Source organism: Aspergillus lentulus (assembly GCF_001445615.1).
Source record: "Aspergillus lentulus DNA, contig: Alt08, strain: IFM 54703, whole genome shotgun sequence".
Taxonomy (NCBI): Eukaryota; Fungi; Ascomycota; class Eurotiomycetes; order Eurotiales; family Aspergillaceae; genus Aspergillus; species Aspergillus lentulus.
In genome coordinates, this window is record NW_028322118.1 from 4996903 (window position 1) to 5022426 (window position 25524).

Consider the following 25524-nt stretch of genomic DNA (forward strand, 5'->3'; position numbering starts at 1 on the left):
GCGTATTCGGACATCATGCCTAATGGAGTAGGACAGCTCAAACCTCGGAGATATGATGCTCGGAACTGACAACTGCCGGGCAGAAAAGATGATCTGATAACTCTTATCAATCAGTATTGCCTCTGCCCTGTTGATCCGGGTGTGTATCCGATCCTTCAATGCCGATATATAAATGCACATCCCCGGAGTTGGGGGTCATTTCCTCATCCTCTTCATTCTCTAATCTGGACACCAATACAGAAGCTCAAAAGAACATCGGATCGACATGGCAGCACCTTTGAAGAATATCATTGTGGTGGGAGGGTCTTATGTGGGAAGAGTACGTCCTTCACCGAGACGGAGAATGAATATCATACTGACAAGTTGTATAAGGCCACTGCTCAGGAACTCGCACGAGTCATTCCAGAAACACATCGGGTACTTATAATCCACCACGGCCTGGATACACATGTTAACTCCCACAGGTCCTCCTGATTGAACCGCATAGCCATTTCCACCATCTCTTTGCTTTTGTAAGGTTTCTTCCTCTGTATCCCAATGTCGCTAACCTGTCCATCTCAGCCACGTTTTGCCATTGTACCAGGTCATGAACATAAAGCTTTCATCCCGTACACCGGAATCTTCTCCACTGTTCCTCGTCCATCCACACATGCAGTGGTCCAAGCGCGAGTACTTTCGGTAAACCCACAATTTGTAACGTTGGATCGCCAGTGGCAGGATTCCAAACAGATCCCCTATGATTATCTAGCAATTGCCACTGGAACTCGGCTCGCCCAGCCGGCGGGCATGAAAAATGATGACAAGGCGTCCTCCGTCGAGTACTTGCGAAACCACCAGGCCGATATCGAGCGGGCCAAGTCGATCCTGATTGTCGGTGGAGGTGCTGTCGGGGTGCAGATGGCGACAGACCTCAAGGAGTACTATCCCGATAAAGACGTCACGCTTGTACAGTCTCGGGCACGAGTCATGCCTCAATTCCATGAGCAGTTGCATGCGCTAATCAAAAAGCGATTCGACGAGCTAGGGGTCCGGTATGTATACGTGATCGTCTTATCCAGCACTGAACTTCGACTGACGAGTCGATTTATGTAGACTTATTGTCAGCGCTCGCGCGAGCGTACCTTCAGAAGGATTCCCTACCGATGGAAAACCATTTGATGTGCAGCTGACCAACGGCAGCAAGGTTTCGACGGAATTCGTCATTCTCGCAACGGGCCAACGGCCCAATAATGACCTTTTGACCAATTTGACCCCTTCGAGCTCTGGATCGTTGATCAATCCGGATAATGGGTTTATTCGAGTTCGGCCTACTTTGCAAGTTCAAGATGAACGCTTTCCGAATATCTTCGCCGTGGGTGACATTGCCGACACTGGTGCGCAAAAGGCCGCTCGGCCAGGATCCATGCAGGCCGGCGTGGTCGCCAGGAATATCCAAGCGTTGATTGAAGGACGGAGGGCGGAGGAAGAATATGTACCGCCGCCTGCAGCCATTCACCTCACCCTTGGCATGGTAAGTTCCATACTCAAAAAAAGATGAGGGCTGGCTGAAGCTCACTGGCGCCAGAAATCGAATGTCATCTTCCGCAATCCGAACACGGCAGAAAGGCAAACTGAACCCTGGATAAACGAGAAGACCGAGTAAGTTGCCTTCATGACTGTTGCGGCATATGATACTGATCGATATGTATAGTGGCAGAGTGGATATGGGAGTAGAAGGCTGGTGGGAGAAGTTGGGCGTTCAGGTTGAGAACACTCGCTCGTACCATCTGTAGTAGTCAAGCCATATGATGATACCCGATTGACGTTTCGTTTATACGGTCTTTGATTGACCTCTGTCCCCAGAAGTTGCCATGGCCAATAGCTTTTGTCTAATAACTTGCCGTCTACATATAGAGGGAATGACATATATTTGAGAAAATGCGACTTCCAAATCACCCAGCTGGTCATCTTCGGCCTGCTGGAACACGGCAAACAGTGGTTCAACCAGGAAACAGAGCAAGGAGACAGCGAAGGAGTCATATGTATCCTAAGAGCCGGGACGGAGTGGTGCAGGCGATGGATATCTTTGGAGGATGTAGCCGTGGAGGCTGTAGAGGGGTGATGGAAGGTTGGTAGGTAGAGAGTGTCGAGGATGTGTGAGAGACTCTTATTGGAAGGGCTGGGTTGGCCACAGTCTCCCTACATCCAACTGTGTGGTACCCGGTGACCCAAAATCTCTAAAGTAGGAGTATCAATTTGGTATTTCTTGTAGACTGCTGATTGGCAATTCCCTGCATGTCTATCGGATACCTTGGGTCTCGACGAGAGCCTCGGGTACCTAGGTAGACTAAGTCACCAAGGTATACTGCTGATACTATCCCGGTCTTATCACCTTTTACAGATAGCACGGGTGACTGAGATAGTCGATCTATCTCATCTGTTGCTGTAGCGACGCTTATCAGTGATTGGACTCCCTTTGCCAGCAATGCCCCACACCCGATGCTTGACGCCTGAACCACCCTGATTCCTGGTTCCGATTCCTACTCCTTCAGCATGACCTTGCTCTTGACAATTGCACACCAGTACTGATGTTCAGAATGCTAGCATTACCAGTACACCTTTTGGCCACAGCTCTTGCTATCACAGGAGAAGTTGCCGCTCTTCAGCTCCCTCTCTTCGGTGCCTCGGAACCCCAAATTCCGGTGGCTGGGAAGGAGTTGATCAGCTCCTCCGCGCTGCAAAGCCAGATCGATGTCGGCAAGCTACTCAACAGAGCTAAGCACCTATATAGCATCGCAGAACTCGGGTCTGACGAGTATAACCATCCCACACGAGTGATTGGCAGTAAAGGTTCGTTTGAATTTGTTTGGTGTCGGGTATCGCAAGGCGACTTACTCACGTGACCACAGGCCATCTGGGGACGCTGGACTACATCTATGCGACTCTGACGGATTTCGACGACTACTACACTATCTCCAACCAGACCTTTCCTGCAGTTACCGGCAATGTGGTGGAATCACGGTTGGTGCTAGGCCACACCGTGCCAGAGTCTGCTCTCCCCATGGGCTTGACACCCCCCACCAAGAACCACGAACCGGTGTACGGACCGCTGGTGCTTGTCTCACGCCTGGGCTGTGACGCGGCAGACTACCCCGCAGAGCTCAAGGGTGCCATCGCATTCATCAGCCGAGGCAGCTGTCCTTTTGGTACCAAGTCCGCCTTGGCTGGAAAGGCCGGAGCCGTGGCTGCGGTGATCTTCAACAACGAAAAAGGCGGCCTCGGAGGGACTCTGGGCACTCCGTCTCCCGACCATGTCGCTACCTTTGGTCTTTCTGATAGTGATGCGGCGCCCTTCCTGGAACGACTCCGACACGGCCAGAAGGTCGATGCAATCGCCTACATGGATGCCACGGTGGAGACCATCACCACCACCAATATCATTGCGCAAACCAAAGAAGGAGATGCCGACAATTGCGTGATGGCCGGTGCACACAGTGACAGCGTGATGGAAGGACCTGGCATCAACGATGATGGATCGGGCTCCTTGACCTTGCTGGAGATCGCGTCTTTGCTGCCTCAGTACCGGGTCAACAACTGTGTCCGACTGGCGTGGTGGGCTGCGGAGGAGGAAGGACTGCTCGGATCGGACTACTATGTATCGGTACTGTCCGAGGCTGAGAACCTGAAGATCCGGCTGTTTATGGACTATGACATGCTGGCCTCGCCCAACTTTGCCTACCAGGTCTACAACGCCACCAACGCGGTCAACCCAGTCGGATCGGAACAGCTGCGGGACCTCTACACCGAGTTCTATGAGGCGCACGGATTGAACTTCACCTACATCCCATTTGATGGACGAAGCGACTATGATGCGTTTATCCGGAATGGCATCCCCGGCGGCGGAATCGCTACTGGAGCTGAGGTGATCAAGACAGAGGAAGAGCAGCAGATGTTCGGAGGTGTCGCTGGAGAGGCCTTTGATCCCTGCTACCACCAGCTCTGTGACGACGTGAGCAATGTCAACCTCACTGCCTGGGAGGTGAATACCAAGGTAAGTGTTGTTTTGTCTCTCTACAGTCGAGAACGATTACTGATATGTACACAGCTGGTCGCCCACTCGATTGCCACGTACGCTCGGTCATTCGATGGCTTTCCGAAGAGGATCGGAGTAGAATCTGTGATAAAGGGTGACGAGCAGAGAAAGTATCATGGACACGCTCTGCTGTACTGACAGACAGTAGATTTGAGTCAATTGCTGCATTGTATAGTCTAGAGCTAGATATTCTGGCGCAGAGTTGCCTGTAACGACTTCACAATCAATCTCCGTTTGGCTGAAGATGAAAGAAAGGTTGTCCCAGCTATTTGACGTCATCTGATCCATAGAATGAATCTATTACCTAAAAGCCCAGTAAGGGGGGAAGTCATGATGAGGCATTTCTTGGTGCCAAGGACGATCCTCTTGACTCTGAAATTTTCGACAGAGCACGCAACTGGTCTAGAACTGAACACGACTGTAGCTAGAGCTCATTCACAATGTCAGATGATGAGCGGAAGCCAATATTTTACCTAACAATAAAGCCCCTGCTGGGAGCAGAGCCTATCAGCACTCATTCCGGTATGACCGCCTCCTGGCTGCCGTCATTCCCGGTGGAGCTCTGGATATCCTCGGCCCCAATATTCGCCCACACCATTTTAGTGCTTTGTGGGGAGAGTAAGAATAGTAGCAAGCCATCAGCGGGAATTCTTTACCCCAGAATTTTGTGCTTGAAAGGTAGGAAGGAGGAGTATGATTCAAATTTCAAGTTCAGACATTACCAGCTATGACTTGTTTTATATTCCCGGGTTTCCTTCCACTATTCCCAGGGACAACTACAGCTCCAGTTGCATAACATGATCAATCAGGTTACGTCATCCTGCTTCACTCCTATCCTCTCGTGCACCTCTATACAACCATGGCGTTAGAAACTCTTCCAGCTGAGCTCAAAATTCACATCCTGGAGTCTATGCCAGATGTTGAAACCCTCCACGATCTTATCCGAGTTTCCGCAGCATACCGGAGCACCTACCGTTTGTCCCAAAGAAGCATTCTCGATCGCCTGGTACGCGAGCACTATGGCGCAGTTGGGCTGGAAGAACCGATTATGGCCATTCAATCTGCCGGTCTCCATGCCGAGGAACCAGCCAACAAACAGAGAATCATCGAGGTTCTCGATCGCCAGCGCATCTCCGATTCAGTCCCCAGCAAGCTGAACCCCTCCGATAGTATCGACCTTCTTCACCTTCATCAAACGTTCCAGACACTATTGAACTCCATTTGCTCGCATGCGAGACGTTCGAGCCAAGCCGAACCCCTTCCACGGCAGCAAACCGCTCCCTTGCAACTCTCACCAACGGAAAAAGCACGGATATTGCGAGCGCTGTGCCGGTTACAAACATATTGCAACGTCTTTGGCGCACGAGAGTGGACAGAGCCGGCCGATGACCTCTGCGAGTCGTCGATGTCGACATGCAAGCGGACGTCTTCCACCTGGTACAAAAACTTCACTATCCACGAAATGTGGCGGCTTTTTTTCGACTCCATGGCTCCGTGGGAGGTGGAGGAGTTTGGATCGGTTTGGGTTCTCGTGCGGAACGAATACAAGCGCATGTTCGACGAAATCCAGCAGGAGTTTCCTCGCATAGATAGTCGGTGGAGGTCGCTGAGACCAGCTTCGCTGCCGGCCGACCCATGGGAGCTATATCCCAGTTCTTCTGGTACGTTTCTTTCCATCTGAGATACCCATGTCTCCAATGCTGACAGGCACATAGACGATACAAATGATTATAGCATCTACTTGAATCATCTCGTCCTCTTGGGTCCTACTTTCCTATACAAGGTCCTCTCCCAGAACAGCCGGGAAGATCGCTGGCGATTGTTGGCATGCAACGCGATATCCTCCAAGTCCTCCTTCATGGATACAGTACGGGTCGTCCGGAATCCCTCGCCTCAACTCTGGTCCGTAGAAAGATGTACGAAAGATGACACGCTGCAAGGGCTGCGGGCAATGCCGGCCATCGACCAGCCCAACCCTGGTTGGAAGCAGCAGTGGTACAGTCAGGATGTGGCCGGTTCCGAGATCTTCGCTCCCAGATCGGCCGTTGGCGAACCTAGAGATGCTCAATTACGGACGTTCGGACACTGCGCTGGTTGGGAATGGGGCTACGCATTGTGGGACGCTGCGAGCTGACCCGCTTCCAGCGACATTTTAATGATTAATGACATTGCATTGGGTAAAGAATATGGGAATATCATCATGGGCTGTACTAGCATGAAGCATGATAATTAGCCAACTATTACAAAAGTTGATTCCCTTGCATCGTAACAAAAAGCGTGACAGGATGTCAATAGCCGCTTCAGCATTGCTTCAAGAGCCAAGAGGGAACAAGTTCGGTAATTGAAATCCAACAACAGAGGTTAAAACGTGAGGCTCGGCGACTTTATCTGCGGTTGAAGCACGGAAGAGCATAGACAAAAGTCTGCTAAGATAGAGTCGAAATGACTGCTAGCAACAACATGGTCAGTTCGGCTATTTCCTATGGCATTTAAGCTTCGTTTCGTCCACCAAAGCCTGCTTCACTGAAAGCTATACTTCAAACCTATTTTAGCCGTTGGACATGTCTCCAGGTAGTAGTACCCATGACGCTATTGGTTCTGGCTGGTAATTGGTTGGGATGGGAACCGGATCTACCTATAATGGATGGGGAGTAATTCGTATCGATCAGGCATAGTATCAGGGAAATGCAAGTTTATCCAGATCTAGAACGAATCGAATTGTCTTGGTTGGTGGGTGTTACCTTACTGACCGAGCGATACTAACAATGATATATGACCATTGTGCGGGTAATGCTTCCATAATTTGGCTGTTTCCCAACGCGGACTGCCAAATCACTTCAATTGACTCAATTCCTGCTTAATCAATACTAATTTCCAGGATGAACCAGTATTGAATCATGGTTTCCTTCGTTATTGCATGCGAGCACGGGCGAACGTCATGCTGATCCCGTTATTTGTGGAGCAGCGGAAGCTACCGAGTCACTATGATGACCATCAAATTAAAGTATATATGTTCGTGTATACAAGCACGACAAGCTGTGATTTGAACTGATAGAAATATATCCGATCTGAATACTTGCAATGGCATCTCATCCTCTTCAGGCGATAGGCGAGGCCGTCGGGGCGGCGGGAGCTGATCCTCGCCCTATGCAGCTTTCTTCATTGTTCCAGGGCGCCAACGATGGCCCGGCAAAGACTGCAGCAAAGTTAACCGGTGTTCAAGCTGCAGGGAAGAGAGCGGATGATGGACCGTACTTTACGAACAATGAAGCTATTCCGTTTCCTGACCCAGCCCACAGTAAGACTGCGGGAGGCATACCCGTAGCGTCCGATACCTTTCTGTTCCAAAAGCAGCAGCACTTTAATCGCTCGAAGCCACTCGAGCGGATGGTCCACCCTTGTAAGTTGTCACCTTGGAGGCTAGCCTCATCAATTGTCGTTCGAGCTAACGACGTCAAGGTGGCAGTGGAGCATTTGGTTATTTCGAGACCACAAAAGATGTATCGTCGCTCACCAAAGTAAGTTACCCCCGTACAGGCAATAGGGAGCCAACGCAGACTGCTAATATTGTAGGCGCATTTCCTGAGGTCTGCTGGCGTGAGAACTCCAGTCTTTGTCCGCTTCTCGACTGTGACTCTGGGCCGAGAGTTCCCCGATGAGGCGAGAAATCCACGGGGATTTGCCATCAAGTTCTACACCGGCGAGGGAAACTATGACATTGTGGGATTGAACTTTGTATGCCTGCCCAATTTCCTGCGCAGGCCAGCGACTAACAGCGGCGATACAGCCCGTGTTCTTCTGTCGTGATCCCATTCAAGGCCCCGATGTTATTCGCTCCCAGTATCGGAATCCGCAGAACTTTCTGCTGGACTACAACTCCCTGTTCGATCTGCTCGCAAATACTCCCGAAGGGTGAGCGGGCCATGGAGATTATCGAGATCATCGCACTAACAGAAAATAGAAACCATGCAGGCATGATGTTTTTCAGCGACCACGGCACGCCTGTGGGGTGGCGTAACCAACATGGATACGGATGTCACACATTCAAGTGGTAAGTAGAGAGATCTTGCTCGGAGGGTATACATACTGACGACGATGACAGGGTTAACAAGAATGGCGAGTTTGTGTATATCAAATACCATTTCATCGCAGATCACGGACAAAAGCAGTTCACTGCCGAGGAAGCCATCCAGATTTGTGGTGAGGATCCGGACTTCTCAAAGCGTGACCTCTATCGGGCCATTGAAAAGGGCGAAAAGATCAGCTGGACGGCGCATGTCCAGATGATGAAACCAGAGGAAGCTGACCCTGCCAAATTGGGATTTGATCCATTCGATGTCACCAAGGTGTGGCCCAAGAGCCAGTTCCCCGTACGTACAACACCTGGATTAGGCCCCGGGATATTGTCACTGACTCTTACATTGACAGCCACATGAATTTGGCAAGCTGGTCTTGAACAAAAACCCTGAGAACTTCCACCGAGATGTAGAACAAGCCGCCTTCTCTCCGGGAAGCATGGTGCCGGGGATTGAGGACAGCCCGGATCCTCTGCTGCAGTTCCGAATGTTTTTCTATCGTGACGCACAGTATCACCGGATTGGCGTCAATCTGCATCAAGTACCTGGTATGTAAAAAGTCTTCTCAAGCGGGGGGGCCAAATTAACAGGCATAGTGAACTGCCCATTCATGGCCTCGTCATACTCTTCACTCAACTTTGACGGACCCTTGCGGGTCGACGCGAACCACGCGATGAATCCTCAATACACACCCAACAGCTTCGTGCACAAGTTCAGACCGGATACTGCCGAGGCGCCCTACCAGCTGGCAGATAACACTGTGAGTCGCAAGTCTCACTTCTACCACGAAGGGAAGTCGTCGGAGTATGACCAGCCGCGTGCTCTATACCAAAAGGTCATGGATGCTCGAGCAAGGGAGCATCTTCATTCCAACACTGCACGCATGCTCAAGGTGGTTGAGTACCCCGAAATTCAGCTCAAGTACCTAGCACAGCTATTCTGCATTGCTCCGGAGTACGCAAAAGGCGTCTATGATCTACTCCCAGAGCAGAAGTTCGATTTCGGCCAGGTGAAGGTCCAGGCTCAGGGTGCTGAGCGAGCAGGAAAGGAGGCCAAGTTTCTTCCTAGCAAGAGTACCGATATTTTGGTCGGCAAGTCTCCAGCAATGCCTGTCTACAATTAGTGATCCTCGGTCTGTTATAGTTCTATAGTATGTGATGGTTGTCGGATCAGAGGGATGAAAAGGGCCCAGGCACTGAGGTTGCCAGAAGTTTTCAAAATTTCTAGTGATAATCGTCTCGATATTACTAAGTTCAGTCCAAAATATAGTATCCCGATGATCCATTGAAACAATATTATGCCCGAGAGACGCACATGCCCATGAACATTCCTAATGATTTGGTAGCAGGCTGGCTACATTTAGAGACACAGCGTCCCAACCAAGGCCCTTAAAAGGCTAAAAGTGAGCTCTATTTACAGACAGGAGTCGAAGTTGGTTGTGAGACTGCCAAAGCTGGATTTGTCTGCGAACATCCATCTGCAACACCAAGAAGAAAATCATCCACTGCAGCATCATAAGCAGCTCCGCAGTTCGGATCACTAGAATAGCATTAGTATAGGTGTTCGTGGAGTCGAAGTTCATCAAAGCTGACACACCTTGACCCTCCGCTGGCATTGTTAAAATAGGAGCAGATATCATGGGAGAAGCAGTCTTGTGTATACGCATTGCCAAGTGCAGTCCCCGTGCATCCTTCGCCACATCGGCCATTACAGGAATAACTGAAAGATTTGTCCGATTAGCCAGACTGCATCTAAGACGCCTCAGCAAAGTGCAGCTTAAACTTACTCCCCCGTTCCAGCACTGTTGGTACCGTAATTGCTTCCGACCACCCCGACAAAGGAACAGCTCTGCCCGGCACTATTGATCCAAGTGGCTGTAGCAACAGCGCCGACTTTCAGACAGGTGACTGATCGTTTGTTGATGGCCATTCCTGGTGTCGAAGGCATTGCCATGGCCAAAAGAGGCAGTAGGGGAAGGACCGTGCTAACATTGGCTATCATCTTCGATGTTGGTGTGCTTGTGGATGGTATATTGCACTTGTTGCTTGCAGTCTGGAGGGCATCCTAGACGTTATATATGGCTTTATACTTTTTGTGTTTATTATAACGATTCTTATGGCAAGCCACAAGGCCTGGACTTTCGGCTCATTTACTCGTGGGTTCATAGGTACTTTCATACGTGAATCCAGGAACATGACAGGCCTCGGAGATATTCTCGGAAGATAATCACTCTTATCCACGTCGCTCCTTATTGTGTTCCAGGTATAGCACCAGTTGACACCATTTTCGTGATGATGACGCCTTAGTTTTTCCATAGCCTCAAGAGGCCCCTTAGGGTTGAGCCTCCAATAGTCCTAGCAGTCAAATGCCTGCGAGAAACAGTTGAAGGCGAAACGAATATGTGCTTATATACAAATAATGCCTCCAATCACTAGCACACAAGTAGTACTGAGATTCCGCACCAACCCCGACTCAACAAGGACGGTATCGGTCCTCCAACATGACCAGAGATCTAGTCACCATTCATTTGGCATACCATTCTGGGGTTTATCCCAATCAATTTTTCAACGGAAACCTCGCTATCAACTAGCCCAGTAACAACTTCATTGCAATGTCTAGTGTCAAGTGTGATCAAGCCCGTTGAGACCCAAGCACCTTCAACAATCAAAATCGGAGTGTGTACGCACACGCAGTTCAGGTCCTCTTCCTTCAGTTGCGGAATTTATACAGGATGCAAGTTGCCCAGATAAACCTTGTAAGTACGCTCGCCAACACTTGAAGACATCCAGTATAATGTCGGGCTTCACTACCGAATTTGGTAAGACGCCAGAGCACTCCCCGCATTGCGCTGTATAGTCTCTGGAGAAGTACTCAATGCGCCATTTACCCATGGAAGATATGAAGTTGCCATCGATGCCTGGGCGCAGGTATGGATGCAGCGGTAGGCCAGAAGGCACCCAGAGCCCCATCTTTGCTCTATCTGCGCCTCATGTGGCGCCTCAACAGGCATCCAATACTACTCTCTATTATACGGCTCTGGAGGGTGATAGCATCTTTAGCATTGTGGCAAAACTTGGTCGCGGAGTCTGCAATATCACGCGTGCGAATCGGCTGATGGACGCAAAATATCTCTTCCCTGGATTCTCTCTGATCATGCCGGATGCAGCTAGCAACCCAGACAATGACACGTGTGTCTTACAAGCTCAGAACACCACTGCAACCTGCATCTATGGTGGTCGTCTTGACTGTACCACTGCCACCAATGGCCCCATCAACCGAGCCGCCCTGTATAAGTTGAACATCACGGTCGGCTCGCTGTGGACAGAAAACGCAGAGAATCTTCAGTCTGGCTTCGTCCGACGAGGTCCTGCGAGCCAACACGTATATCAAAGTCCCTCAATGTATGCAAAGGATTTGCACCATTACAGCATTGGTATTCACCTACGGCATGTTCAAGGACCTGGAGGAGAAATATGGTACGACAGTTGGGCAGACCATCACGCTGAACTTTCATTACAACTGCAGTTCAGCTGTGGGAACGACAGCAGATGAAGCCCTGGGGCTATCCTACGCCATCATCACGCTGCGTGTTGGGTGCAGGCCGTTGGTCGATGACCCACCATCCAACCTTTGATGTCTCCGTTGGAGCAGAACTAGTTGGCGGACAGGAACACGCTCCGCTCCTACCTGAAACTCCGGTAAATAGCAGATCTTGTAGACTGGAGAACAGGCATGATGGGTAACATTACCCCCACGACGGTCGTATCGAAACAGATTTTACGAACTTTCAAGGTAGATGTTAGGAGGCTAACATATCAAGTATGGAAAATCATGGCTCTAAAAATCATGGCTCTAATGCAACTGCGTGTCAAACGGACATGTCTATTTACAATTAACTATATACAAAAAAAGGACTAAGCGTCCGTATTGGCACAGCTGAAGCTGCTGCTGCTGGTATCATTGTGGATGGCTGTGCCCGATGCATATAAGCCCAAGACACAGAGGGCCAGACCGAACAGGGCGATGGACACGTTGAGGATGGTGAGCAAAATCTTACGAGGGCTGGCGAACCACTGCCCATAGTTCAGATGAAGCCAATAGACACCACTGAGCCCATAGCTGAACCAACTGGCGAAGAGCGCGCTCTATATCTCGGTTAGCGTAGGTCTCAGAATGAACCGGGGATAGAACTTGACTTACAATCAACCCGTTCAGGTCACTGAACACGGGAATAGCCTCTGCAATGACCCAGGCAACAACCCAGCAAGTCAGACCGAGACCGATCCAGATTCCGACAGACCGTTTGCTACGGCTGTGGATCAGATCCGACTTATGGCAAAGACGGAAATAGATGTACTTGAGACCGACGTGACCGTTGACCACACCGGCTCCAACAATCTAATACTTAGTTAGCATGCATGCTCCGGCAGCAGAGGAAAAGAGACGCACCGTAGGAATAGCAATGCCGAAAGCGACCTTCTTCATCACAGGCCCGGCAGAGATCAGAGCCGGTGATGCTACGTCTTTGCCGACAAAGTAGTAAATCACCACGGCGGCAGTGAGGTACAAGCAAATCTCAAAGGATTGAAGCATGAACAGCGACTTCTTGAAATCTCTGGGGTTTTCCATTTCGGCGATCAGGCCGAAAAAGGCAACGTGGGCGCAGTATGCAAAAACTATGTTGGAAACAGCCTGGAATCCGGAGTAGAGAGTGGTGTCGACTGTCGCCTCGATAATACGGCCGGGGTGATCCTGCACACCGACAGAGACCATGGTAATCATGACGGCGCCAAAAATGCTGAGGAACGCTGTAAGATACGGATTAGTACCAACCCACGTCCCAGTTCCAAGTGACCTCAATGGACTACTCACATGCAAACGAAATCCACGTCAGCCCCTTCATGGTACGGGGGATCGAAAGGACCATGGAAATGACCATGCCAACGACACTAAAGACGATCGAGCAGGTGCCATGCTCAGTGATAGTGTTCATCATGACCCGAAAGGTCAGGATATGGCTTCCCATGACGAAGATAAAAAACAGAAATTGACCCAGGCCGAAGATCTCCCGGCCAATAGGGCCCATCAGGATTTCTCCGGCATCCCCAAGGTTCTGGATTTGAGGATATCTCTCTCTAAATAACCCAATGTTGTACCCCGTGTAGGTTGCGAGCAGACCAAGACCGACAATCAAAATGACAGCTCTGCAAACGTGTCAGTAACGGCAATAACTACACCTTCGCTATTGAAGCACTTACGGGACAAGACCCAGAGCAGCCACAGCAGCCGGCAGGGATAGCACACCGAGCGAAACGGATTCACAGATCATGACTATATCAAACAATGTTAGAGGCCGAAAATACGATCACTTTGAGAGAATATCGTACGCAAGCCGCATTGCCTAGATTAACAAAAAAAAGCAAAGGTCAGCAAAGATCCGAGCCCACTGGTGAGGTTGCCCAACACATACCACCACTTCAACGTCTTATACTTGATCTCTGCAGACTCCTCGTTTCCAAAGGCATCTGCAACCTGGCCAGTCTTGAGTTGGCCCTCCTCCTCATAGTCCGATGTGTACTTGGTCTCTTCGACTTTCTCATTCCCGTATGCGGGAGGGTTCGCGTTGATGGCCTCCATGGTGTTTCAATTCGATCACTAGCAAGGGAGGCAAGAGAGACCGGACAAAGGCGCAACAAGCTTGGAAGAGAGTGAATGCAGTTCAGGGCGGATCGCCTTGCTGATATATGACTCGACAACTAAGTTTTCATTACTCCGTACTGGTGCCGATCCACCCCGGTGTGAGGCGAAGTTCTCCGTCGCCCCATACTTTGGATTCTCTATACATAATGAAAATTCACCAAGACCCACCACAAAGCTTGGCTTCGGAGTTGGACAGCAGGTCCCATTCGTCCAAAAGGTCATTGGATGGATCTTCTCCATGCAGTAATTGGCCACCCGGACCGATATCGGGTATCCGTCGTCTATCGAGTCTGAAATGATTCTGGAATTTGGAGGAAACCGGTAGCCAGGTTGGGGACTCCGCGTTTCATTTGTCAAGATTATCAATCTGTCTTTTGCGCCTGCAGGGCTCATGATTCCTTTTCATCAATTGCTGCCTACCTGTCTTGAGCCTAAGCCTTAAATTCTTTAGAGTTTGGCCGATGTAACACTAAATCCCCAGATGACGGGCAGAATCCTTCGGCCATTCCAGAAATACGACTGCAAAGTTTTAGATATGGCATGATCCCACTCAACTTGCTCAGTTATGATTCACTTTTTTTACTTGGTGCTTCCTTAATTTCTGTGTGTCTTCGGCATAATAAACAGAGATTCAATTACTAACAAGGTAGTGTGTATAAATTAGAAGGCGATTAGAAGCAAGTAGCAGGGTGGGAGGCAAATATATTTTTCCATCCACGTGACTGCGGAACATTCCGATGAGATCATGGCTATTATCGATACTTAAGGGGTTGACCAATCCAAGGCTTGGGAGCATTTCTACAATTGTTCATCTGTGTAAAAATGACAATTTAACAGGGAGAATCACTGCAGTGAGCCGAAGAGCAGTGAGGAAAGAGGAGCGCATGATGACCTTGGGCGGCTGTCCAAGTCGGCCGACGAAATGAAGATCGGCAGAAAGGAGAGGATATGGGAGCGGGGGAAGAGCCTATAGAGGTTTGTTCTATCGAGAGAAAATGACCAGACTCAGCGTCTGCTGGTTCCTATCAAAGTCAGTTTATCTTAAACGGGCTTCAAAGTGAAACAGTGGACAGGTTATCAACTGGGGCTCAGGGGATGGTAAGTGATCGTTAGAATTTGCCGTGATTACCTGATTGCTAAGGTAGCTTAGTTTGTATGGGTAGATTTCATGCTCAAAGAGTTCCTCAAGAAGCGGGACGAAAGAAGCATTCGGAAAGCACTGGATGAATCACTGAACCGTCTCTCCCAGACGATCCGACACGTTCTGAAGGACATGTCAGAGAGTCTAAAAAACACCCCTCAATATGCAGAGGATGAAATGCTCACCTGGGCTACCTGTTCCACGTCGCAGCTCGGATTGGTCGAAATGAAAAGCGTTGCCAAATGGCGCTCGGAATCTGGCTCAAGTGAGATGTGCGAAGGCAGTATGCTTTGCTCTTTCTCCTCAAACCGAAGGATGGCTTGACGACGACGTAACTTCAATGGAGAGCAATATATATGGGGACAAGTAGGTAGGAGTGTATTCGGCTCTTGAGCGACAATGATCCGTTGAATGATGGAATGGCATTTCGGCGACTTGGGGATGTCTTCGCCGGTCTGGGTGACAAGGACGGCGCAGTCACAATGTGGCATCAGAGTTACTCGCTCACTAAGTACGTTAATGACAGCAATGGCGAGGATGAGGAGTTGGTCGAACAGTCTATTATTTGTAAGGGATGCTGCAGGTCCGTTGAGATTAGCAATATCTCGATTTGCCAATATTGTCACATCATTATACTCTGTGTGGCGTGTTTGCCACTGCGGAGGAGCGGGAGTATGCTGTCAAAATATGCAGTCAACAGCATGACTGAATCCTGCTTCCTCCCCTACCAGAGAGCCTCAGACAGCGTGGTGAAGGACAGAAGGATATGGTATTTGTCGAGGATCATGGGATCAGGCTCGACGAGCTCAAACATCAATTAATGCTGAAATGGGGCATCAAATAATGAGAGTGATCCTTTTATTGGTCCCACCTCCGAAGGCTAGGCGTACCTCTTCCGATGAAATGAGCGGGCGGCGTGGTCGATGACGAAGAGCACAGCCCCGGGGGCCGGTTTACCTCCGCTATAGAAGCATACGACTCGAATCCCGTTGAAAAGGACATTCGTCAGAAATGTAGGAATGCCCATATCAGCATAAGTGTTGGTAAATTGCTATGCAAGGGTTCTGTTTTCCGCCGACGACAGCGTGTTTGTGTTAGCTCAAAGGTCCAGCGAGGCATTTGGTTGTTCTTACCCTATATAATCCGCCGCCGTGGACTGAGATCACAAGAGATTCATTTAGGGCTCCGATTGCGCCTCGTAGATGCGGGTGGGGTTTATGGCCGGCGCTCAGAACGTGCATTGACCTGTAAAAGCTGTGATACTATCTCGAGAAGCCTTCATTGGTGGCACTGGCTGCGCTGATTATCGTGGTATACACTGCAGTGGTTCCGGGATAGACCTGAAGAGTGATATTCAGTGGAACGGCAGCAGAAGTACGCGCATCTACCATTGTCTTGGTGTGGAGGAGTGTTGTATGTGCAATGATGACATGTTTGGCTGTACTGATTGGCCTAGGATGACTGCAACGAGGGTTGAGGCGGGTTCTGGTGAGCTGCACTATATTACCTATTGAATGAGCTAAAATAAGCTTAGCTGGGGTGGGAAGGTGCATCCCCCGAGGATAACACAAAAAGTACTGCGGATATATGCGTATATCTATCTACGGGCCATCAGACAGAATATATGGTTCCTTACACATTGTTGATGTCCTCTACTTGTCTCTCCTCGCGCTCTCAAAACACCCAGCCTCGAATGGGCCGAAGTCTCAGTTCGCCAGATTGGAATTCAACTCATTGCTTATCAAACTATGGTCATCTGAATATGCAATAACATAGTGACCGGAGAATTTGGGTGCGACAAGTTGTGATGGTTAAAATTTGTCACAATGACGGATTGGCTGCAAATGGGAGATTGCCAATGGTCTAGGCTCATACTTAACTAACATCATGCGAGTACGCAACACTCAGTTAGCTGTAACTTCATAGGTGTTCAAGTAAATGTTAGTAAATCAGACATTCGAAGCAAATAAGGATAGTTCTACTATAGGGACATCGATTCCACTGTTCGGGATGTCTAGTAAATTCCATTGGGCAGGAACTTGTCAAGCTTAGGCCCACCAACCAGAGAAGGTATCCAGACAACCATTCCAGGGGCAGTAGAAACAGTAGTGTAACGATGCGTTCAATAGAACTTCTTATGAGCAAACACTTATTCCGTTGCTTTTAACCGGTCTAGAACCAGACTGTGGCCAAGCGCCTCGGGTACGTCTGCAAATGCTTATGATTTGTATGACATCAAGGTGGGATTCATCATCCCAACTCTGTTTTGGCTGAGATATAACCTGGTGATGTAGATATAGTGTCAGGGACGCTTAAGACAAGATAATTAATACAGTCCCCTCATTGTGATTTTTCACACAGAGTTCAGCTGATCAGACTTGACTATCGAAACAAGGAAGCAGGAAAGCGACTAAATCAGAAGTTCTCAGTGGAAATACACAATGTCCACCTCGATCACCGCACACCTCAGCAACTACGGGGATAAGTATGGCGACCCAAGCCAAACAATGAAAGCCCTGACATGGCAAGGCAACCGTACAGTTAAAGTTGGTGAGTGATCTGTATTGCATTTCCAGCATGCCGATCAATTCGATCCTCCTGCTTATATGGTGTGTTACAGTTGAGACGGCCACCCCGAAGATCATTGATCCAGGCGATGCCATAGTTAAGGTCACAGGCAGCACTATCTGTGGAAGCGATCTACACCTGTACCACGGTATGTCCTGACTCTGCATGAGATAATAAATTGTCACTAGATCTGCTGATACGCTGCCATTTCCGACATGCAGGGGCCATCCCAGAGCTGCAGAAAGGTGATATCCTCGGCCATGAGTTCTGCGGCATCGTCGTCACTGTAGGCCCGGGAGTCCAGAGGGTTAAAGTGGGCGATCGCGTTGTGGCGTCTTTCCAAATTGCCTGTGGACAGTGCTATTACTGCAAGCAGGGGTTGTCCACAATGTGTGAGCGGACCAATACAGGCGAGAGTGCTACTAAGCTGTACGGGCAACGAACATCCGGTGGGTTTCCTAAAACAACCATGGTGAACTTGGAGAGGCTGCTATACTAAACTCTGTCTTAGGCTTCTTTGGATACTCCCACTTCACAGGGGGCTTTGCCGGTGGGCAGTCGGAATTTGTTCGCGTCCCTTATGGTGACGTGAACCTCCTTCATCTGCCTGATGACGTTCCTGATGAAAAGGGACTCTATCTTTCTGATGTCTTGGGAACCTCTTGGAATGCCGTTGTCGACACTGGGGTTAAGGAAGGCAACACTGTGGCAATCTGGGGAGCTGGCCCAGTTGGACAAATGGCAGCTGAATACAGCTTCTTTCACGGTGCTAAGAGGGTTATTCTCATTGACGGTGGCCAGGGAAAATGGCGACTAGACTTTATCAAGAAAATCCTGCCCAAGCTGGAGACAATTGACTTTACAGACCTCCCAAGGGGTGAATCGGTTCCCTCGACACTAAAGAAAATGTGCGACGGCCACGGACCTGATGTGGCAATCGAGTGCGCTGCTGGTGAGTATGAAAAAGGCTGGGCCCATTACTTTCAGAGATTGCTCGGCATGGAAACGGATACATCTGAACTGGTCAATGAAATGCTTATGTCTGTCCGTGGGTTTGGACACTGTGGTATTACAGGCGTATATGCTGGTTATGTATGTGGTACTTTTTATATGGTGAAACAAGCCCACTGACGTTGCAATGCAGTGTAATCACTTCAATATTGGTGCCTTAATGGAGTGTGGGATCAAGCTCCATGGCAATGGACAAGCTCCTGTGCAAAGATACTGGAAAGAGCTGTTGAGATATATTCAAGAGGACAAGATCCACCCACTGGATATGGTCACCCACCGGTTCAAGCTCGAGGACATGGAGAAAGTCTATGATTTGTTTGATAAGCGCGAACCGGGTATGCAGAAGGTTTTCATCCAGACAAAATTTTCCGCCTCTCCATCCCCAGGATCACCCCCATTAACAGTGCCTTGAGTACTACTTCATTGAGGAAATTATACTAGCAAATCTGGATGTTTCGCATGGGGTTCACACATCCGAGAAGTCACCATTAAAAACTGGACACTCAAGCTACACAGCAGTGAAAATCCTTCTATTCATGTCATCGCAATAAGATCAAGATTGTTAAACAAGTCATTTTTGACTGGGGGAGCGGACAACAATACCTCGCTCTTCTCTTTTCTCATAGTGAAATGACGTCTCCAACAAGAGCTCCGTGGGGAGACTTATGATCATACAACTCTTCCTATATTATGCTAATATACTAAGAGAAAAGAATTCCATTGCCTGTAATTGACGCAATGTAATGATAATGACTCCTGGACCAGTGACAAATCATTTACGAATTTCCTTGAACTACTCTTTTGAATTTCTGGCAGAAGCAATGTATCTTTTGAGACCAGCCCAATTCAAAGGAATTGGTACCTTTAAGACAGACACTGGCATAATAATTTGTGTATTGACTATAGAGAGTGGTGGAAGCATGATCATTGAGAGCCTATAGAATACAGTGTGATTAGAATGAGCGACTACTGCCGATAGGCATCGAGAAGGCTGCAAAGACCTCAAAAGTCAGAGACAGAATAATTGGCAGCAAGATACATCCTTGCTGCATGATTCAAGTCTGTTTCAGAGACAGATTCAAGTCCATATCAATGAGTCCGCTTTCGACTTGCACCTTTTCAATAGGCAGAAACACAAAGAAGATACGCAAAACACCAGAATTGTCACTCTTTTCGGTCACATTCCGCCAGGAATGAGCGGTACCTCGCTGAACAATTACATCGCCCTTTTTCAATATTTTTTTCTCTCCGGAATCAAGGACTAGTTCTGTAGTGCCGTCTATTATAACAGTATAGTCGAGTGTTGTTGTTCGGTGCATCGGGACCGCTGAGCCCGGTGGTACCTCGATGATGGTGCAGGATGTGCCATTAGGCGGGGGCAAAGGCGATGGGTGCGAGAGCTGGGACTGATATTGCTTAATGTCGAGATCGGCTTTGGAGTCCGGGTTTGTAGAACTTGGAGGCGAGAGTCCTTTCACAGGGAATACATTTGTATTGTAGGCCAGAACGTAGTCTGTCACTGGTGGCTTGCCCGGGGGAACAGGGAACCCCGTGAATGATACCTGTTCACTAATTGCGCTGCTGAAGACAGCTTTGCCGCTTTTAGGATCATGGGCTGTTATGATGCGACGAACCGGCTTTGGCTGTCTTTGTTCGGTTGACATGATTAAAGCCAAGATCAATGAGGGTTTATAGTAGAGTATCATTCAACAATGTCTTACGTTAAGACTGGGGCATATTCTATAATTATTCCAAGCATTTCATACTTAAATTATCAGGTTCATGACATATACCATATGACTCAAATGGTAGGTCATTGTACAGTTAATAACATGCAATGACAGTTCCGGGACGGAACTATGCGTAAAGTTAGGATTAACGAACCACGAAAGCTTTACCATACCTCAGGAATGCTTTTCCTACAGAGTAGCCATAGCCCCCTGTCATCTTAAGGTCATCATAGTCCCAACTAAAATCTTAACTCGTGTGCATGTCATGGCTGAAGATGTGTCAATTATGATGTATATCTCACGCGGCCAAAATCAACACTTATGCGCGATGCCTAGCATCTCGCCAACCCTGGCCCATACAGTAGGGCATTGGGAAGATAACCCAATGCTTTGGGTCATATATGGTGGCTGGACATTATTCGATCATGTAGAGGTCTTTTGTCCAGTCGGATCGCGGCCCTGCACATACTCTGCACATTAGCAATACTCCGTAGAGCAGTAGTAGCTCTCGTAAGCACGTGGAGAAAGCGAAGGCCGGAAAAGCTATGAATAAGGTGTACTTGGTGCCTCCGTATAAATGATCGTCAATGAGGTATCATTGTCCAATGGATAATGCAGGCTAGCCTTTATAACTGGAATTGCAAGGCCTGCAAGGTACCTCTCTGCCCGACTCATCCAAAACCCACAGGCTGAGAGGATTTTCGATCATTGGGTGCGTTTCCCATCAGGCACCTGGTTGTCCTGCGCCAAGAAAACTACGAACCCACTTGATTCATGGCACCGTCTATCTTCCAGGCCTTGGATGACAGGGAGGAGATGGCTCGGAAGAGAATGGAGTTGAAGACTGCGTTACATTATATGATACCCTGGTTGGGTCAGGAATTGGACGATATCCAGGAGACATTTGGGGACGATTATTGGCCGTACGGGTGGACGAGAACCGCAAACCTTGGAGGCACTGGTGCAGTACTTGTATGAACAGAAGATGATTGAGCGGACGGTGTCGGTGGACGAGTTGCTCGTCCCCGTCCGAAAGAACAACTCCCGAATCGGTTAACGAACAGCTTCTAGAGCTACGGTAATTCGGATTGTCAGAAGAGGAAGAACTTCTGTGGGACCGATATGTACTACCGAGTGCTTAGTGATATATCAAAACCTACTCCTAACAGATTGCTTCTCACTGTTTTGTCGAAGTAAGTGCGAGTGTTGCCCTTGCGATCGGCGGTTCTACCGTACGTCCTGTTCATACTCAAATTGCGAATCAAAAAACTAATCACTGGGCCAGATATGCGACATGTTTTTCCAAGGTGAGCGTGGAAAATTTATCCGTTTCTATGCTCTAGCTCCGACGAGCAGGCTAAGTTCCCTTTCTTCAACCATGCCATTATCTTTTTTAGCCACACTTTGGCCCTATAGCAGGCGACTTCATTGCACTGAACCTGGGATGGCAATGGACCTTCTTCATATGTCTCTCACCATCTTTCTTACTCTAGCTTCAATGCGCTCCATGATCGCTGGTGGTCATCGCTAGTGGTCAGACTAGAGATCAACTCAATCATGCTGGTCGCCATCTTTGCCGTCTTTCTCCTCCTTCCCCAAAACCCTGTTCTCGCGGACGGAGTTCAGCAATCTCTAGAATCACAGTTTCTAGCAGCATCTGGTCTTCTAAGCCAAAGTCCTAGACCAGCCACTCCGTCCAACTGAGTTTCTGAATAAGTGCCACATGCTGAAATATACAGCGATTGTAATTCCTTGTGTTAATAATAGGACAACTAACATAGGTCGATCATTTTTGTTCTCACGGCCTCGAGTATTTCTGATGATCTGTTTAAGTTCAACACGGCGCAGAACGGGACCAACGGGTTGCTCCTGGGGATACTGTTATCTCTCAGATGCATGGTTGGCGAATGCTCCACAGGATGGGCCTCGGATTAGCCGATCAATTGAACTGCGAGGCGACACAATGGATATCGCAAGCCGGAAGCTCGTCTCTATCTGGCTTTAGTCGGTCTCATCTTGCCCGTTGGGTCGATTATCAACAGTATATGCCTATCCAGGAACACTCCATGGATTGGTCTTGCAGTTGGGATGGTAGTGGCCTCTATCAGGGTGCAGGCTGGCACGACCCTGACCTACTCCTACCGTTCCGATTGCTACAAGCCCCATGCGGCTAAGGTTTCGACACTCATCAACCTATTCGGTCAAATCCTTGCATTCGCCATTAGCTTTCGCGCCTTGCCATTCGGGCAGCGCCACAGATTCCATGTTGCCTGGGGCACGTTTGCTGCCATCAACTTTGTGGCCTGGTTACCATTGGTGTTGCGGGACTGGAAGGGCGAACAGATTCGTAAGAGACGAAGAAAGCCAAAGGTGCATGAGGGTTTGGAGTTTCATGAATGTAAATGCTGAGAAATATGTTATTTAATGCTGCTGTAGGTCTTTACGTTTTTATCTTGGTAATCCATTTCGATGGTTATACTCATTCCATTCCATAATTTCTGGACATTGCAAGCTTCGTCGTAGCAATTCATCTCTTTACTTGGTATGATGTAAGGAGCTATAGAAAGCATATTAGTCCCATTAGTGCTTGCCCATGCTATGTTTTTGAGATATAATCCATTGGCATTGCTTTGGATTAACAGGGCGGGTTCCTCCCGTTTGCAGCCGCAACGGGCCATTCCACGTTGTCATACCAACTGGCCCCGGAACTCAAAAATATCATCGCGTCATAAAAGGGGAATGTTAGTATATGCTACTGTAACATAGTCACTGGAACAGTGGCATACTGGTGTTGGATACAAAACTAAAAGCAGCGATCATCCATGAAACACGACATTTGCATAGGGTAGAAATTCCCTGTGAATAAATTGCCGTAAAAAGTAGAGTAATATGCATGTGTAGACCAGTAGTACTGAGCTATCAGCATTAGCAGTTAAAGGCCTAAGATTGGAGACAACATTTGCGTAGATGCTCTTATTATTGGTGCAGGACTCAAGAGGTGTATACTAGTTACGTAGCTAGAAAGATCGATAATAGATAGAGATCTTAGACAGCTTTGGGCTTGCTGACAACATTTGGGCTAAAGTGAGCCATATGAATGAGATTATGTTATGGGTAATTAAATCTACTGACTCTTGCTTTTCAGGTTCTATTAATGCTATATGTATGGACTAATTAATGGTTCCCTCTGGATAAAGGAGGTATCTGTAAATATAGAGCCTGGATAATCCAGATTCTTATGGATCTATTCTTGGACAGGTCAAGGTTTTATATAGATTTTATATAATTTAGGGAACACATCAACATTAGACAAGGACTTTTCCCCACGACCTTAGAAATTGATTATAGTGCTTTAAGGGGATTAAGTGCCCGTTTTCCTTTCCCCCTTTAATTGAATTTGCAATTTGATGTAGACTATGAGGGTGGGTAGATAGGGAATGAATAATTACCAAGGCATAGACTCCCAGATGGCAGATAGGAGTGGATGTGTATTCGAGGAGTGGATAGGACTCTGCTAAACAGGCATATAGACTCCAGACTCCAGAGTAGATGTGGACTTCAGAGCTAAGGAAACCTTAAAGTCGCCTGTATTTAGTATAAACCCACATACTCCAACGCACGACACTGCTACTAGGGTTTCTTTCCATATATATCAGCTGGACCATGTAGAGCGCTTTGAAGAATATAACGTCTCACATATTTGGACAGAGATATTTGACATAGACGAAGAAAGTCGCCAGCCAAGAACGGGTAGATGAACAAATCGAGGTTTTGGATGGTATCAACTGCAGACCGCACATTTGGACAAGGTGGCAGTCACTTTTGCAGAGCTAGCTGGTACCAATGGTATCACTAGATTGTACGATAAATAAATGCTGACTAGAATACCCTTTAAAAAGGTCTTTGCCCTAGCGGCTCAATTCTTGTCTACCAAGTCCACACACCGCGATATTTCGACGGCATCCTTACATTCCATCAGCCTGCTTTTCGAAATCGCAATAAGCGGGGGTAATAAAAACTCACCATGTGCCCTGTCGGCTCCAGCCCTTCAAGCAGCGTAGTCTGGTATACCAAGTAGGGATTTCCCAACGAGATGCCCCCGTCAGACAGACAACCCACAAACGGCATATAGGCCTCCGCCTTCGTCGCGGTATCAGCCCTGACATAATCCGAATACATCGGATTGCCGGGTCTCTTCATATCATCCGCAATGACAATTGACCCAGGCGCAACGATTCCCAACTCCTCGGCTAATTTCAAATCATTCAAATACGAAATCTTGGAGTGATCTAAGAACAGCATATCCCATTTCTTCGAGCTCGGTCCCTGGTTCGAGGTGTCCGCCGCAAGACGGTGCAGGGACGCCCGACACGGACCCTCCTGAATCTCAACGACATCACTGAGACCGGCAAGTTCAACCAAAGCGCGCGAGACGGATGCGAACTTCGGGTTCATTTCAAGACTAACGTAGCGAGGCGCCGGAACGCCTGTGTTGCGCATTGCGTTGCCGAACATGATGGCCGAGTAGCCGATGTAGCCGCCGATTTCGAGAATGGAGCTGGGCCGCTCGGTGGCAATAATGTCGGTGATGATGCTCCCTTTGTATGGGCCCACGTTCATCAGGAAGTCCTTGGTGCGCGCGAACTCATCGACGGCGGCGAGTACGGCCTCCGGCGAGTTGCGGATGGAGGAGAGTTGGGGATGAGTGGTTATGAAGTCGAGGAGCTGGTTTTCCCGGCCGTCATTGCACTATTTGGATTATTTAATTCAGAGTATATTTGAGCTTCGCAGGGACTTCCTTACGAAGACATTTTCTTCAGGCTTGTAGAACCCCTGCAATATGGATGTGTTTGCGGTTAGGACAGCCATTATGAATGGTTATATGGTTAATGGAAGGACACCAAGAACACAGCAGAGAATTCCCAGAAACAAATTGCTGATGTCTGAAAGAATAGTTTACAGATGATGACATTCGTCACCCTAATAAATAATCATTAATAACTAGCGTTGCAGTGGGAGGATAACTATAAAAGCACTTCTGCACCCGCAGAATGAATCATGACACCATCACTTAGGGCTTCGAATGTAACGCGGGACCACCCAACTCATTTTATCCACAACTACGATTCTCTAGACCATTTCGTCGCCAACCGGTGTGTCTCAAGTGTGCTTCTGAATGCGGAAGTTTGACAGTCATGATTGAGCCACCGAAACGAAAATTTGTCT

The 25524-nt window shown here is 48.5% G+C and overlaps 8 protein-coding genes across 8 annotated transcripts; 5 read left to right on the plus strand and 3 right to left on the minus strand.

Moving 5' to 3' along the window:
* Nucleotides 1-265: 265 nt before the first annotated feature.
* On the plus strand, nucleotides 266-1772 carry ALT_4835 (NAD(P)/FAD-dependent oxidoreductase; the record flags this gene model as incomplete). The annotated part of the gene is made up of 7 exons (XM_033556960.2): nucleotides 266-319; nucleotides 373-417; nucleotides 465-512; nucleotides 562-1031; nucleotides 1093-1510; nucleotides 1565-1638; nucleotides 1691-1772. The coding sequence occupies 7 exons, from the start codon at nucleotides 266-268 to the stop codon at nucleotides 1770-1772; spliced, it is 1191 nt and encodes a 396-aa protein (XP_033412851.2).
* A 795-nt stretch (nucleotides 1773-2567) lies between these two features.
* ALT_4836 (M28 family metallopeptidase) lies at nucleotides 2568-6206 on the plus strand (the record flags this gene model as incomplete). Its single annotated transcript, XM_033556961.2, has 5 exons — nucleotides 2568-2829; nucleotides 2889-4030; nucleotides 4085-4166; nucleotides 4882-5733; nucleotides 5788-6206. 5 exons carry the CDS (start codon nucleotides 2568-2570, stop codon nucleotides 6204-6206), a joined length of 2757 nt encoding a protein of 918 aa, XP_033412852.2.
* Nucleotides 6207-7153: 947 nt separating this feature from the next.
* On the plus strand, nucleotides 7154-9271 carry ALT_4837 (catalase; the record flags this gene model as incomplete). The annotated part of the gene is made up of 8 exons (XM_033556963.2): nucleotides 7154-7472; nucleotides 7532-7590; nucleotides 7646-7807; nucleotides 7860-7984; nucleotides 8034-8123; nucleotides 8175-8442; nucleotides 8501-8696; nucleotides 8745-9271. 8 exons carry the CDS (start codon nucleotides 7154-7156, stop codon nucleotides 9269-9271), a joined length of 1746 nt encoding a protein of 581 aa, XP_033412854.2.
* A 1751-nt stretch (nucleotides 9272-11022) lies between these two features.
* ALT_4838 (LysM peptidoglycan-binding domain-containing protein) lies at nucleotides 11023-11782 on the plus strand (the record flags this gene model as incomplete). Its single annotated transcript, XM_089599811.1, has 2 exons — nucleotides 11023-11529; nucleotides 11606-11782. 2 exons carry the CDS (start codon nucleotides 11023-11025, stop codon nucleotides 11780-11782), a joined length of 684 nt encoding a protein of 227 aa, XP_089456149.1.
* Nucleotides 11783-12062: 280 nt separating this feature from the next.
* ALT_4839 (neutral amino acid permease) lies at nucleotides 12063-13785 on the minus strand (the record flags this gene model as incomplete). Its single annotated transcript, XM_033556965.2, has 7 exons — nucleotides 12063-12293; nucleotides 12349-12546; nucleotides 12598-12956; nucleotides 13021-13352; nucleotides 13407-13479; nucleotides 13536-13549; nucleotides 13619-13785. 7 exons carry the CDS (start codon nucleotides 13783-13785, stop codon nucleotides 12063-12065), a joined length of 1374 nt encoding a protein of 457 aa, XP_033412856.1.
* A 3645-nt stretch (nucleotides 13786-17430) lies between these two features.
* ALT_4840 (zinc-dependent alcohol dehydrogenase) lies at nucleotides 17431-18980 on the plus strand (the record flags this gene model as incomplete). The annotated part of the gene is made up of 5 exons (XM_033556967.2): nucleotides 17431-17539; nucleotides 17610-17705; nucleotides 17779-18006; nucleotides 18069-18649; nucleotides 18702-18980. The coding sequence occupies 5 exons, from the start codon at nucleotides 17431-17433 to the stop codon at nucleotides 18978-18980; spliced, it is 1293 nt and encodes a 430-aa protein (XP_033412858.2).
* Nucleotides 18981-19623: 643 nt separating this feature from the next.
* ALT_4841 (cupin domain-containing protein) lies at nucleotides 19624-20232 on the minus strand (the record flags this gene model as incomplete). Its single annotated transcript, XM_033556968.2, has 1 exon — nucleotides 19624-20232. The coding sequence occupies one exon, from the start codon at nucleotides 20230-20232 to the stop codon at nucleotides 19624-19626; it is 609 nt and encodes a 202-aa protein (XP_033412859.2).
* A 3982-nt stretch (nucleotides 20233-24214) lies between these two features.
* On the minus strand, nucleotides 24215-25167 carry ALT_4842 (O-methyltransferase; the record flags this gene model as incomplete). Its single annotated transcript, XM_033556969.2, has 3 exons — nucleotides 24215-24262; nucleotides 24322-25047; nucleotides 25102-25167. The coding sequence occupies 3 exons, from the start codon at nucleotides 25165-25167 to the stop codon at nucleotides 24215-24217; spliced, it is 840 nt and encodes a 279-aa protein (XP_033412860.2).
* Nucleotides 25168-25524: the final 357 nt, after the last annotated feature.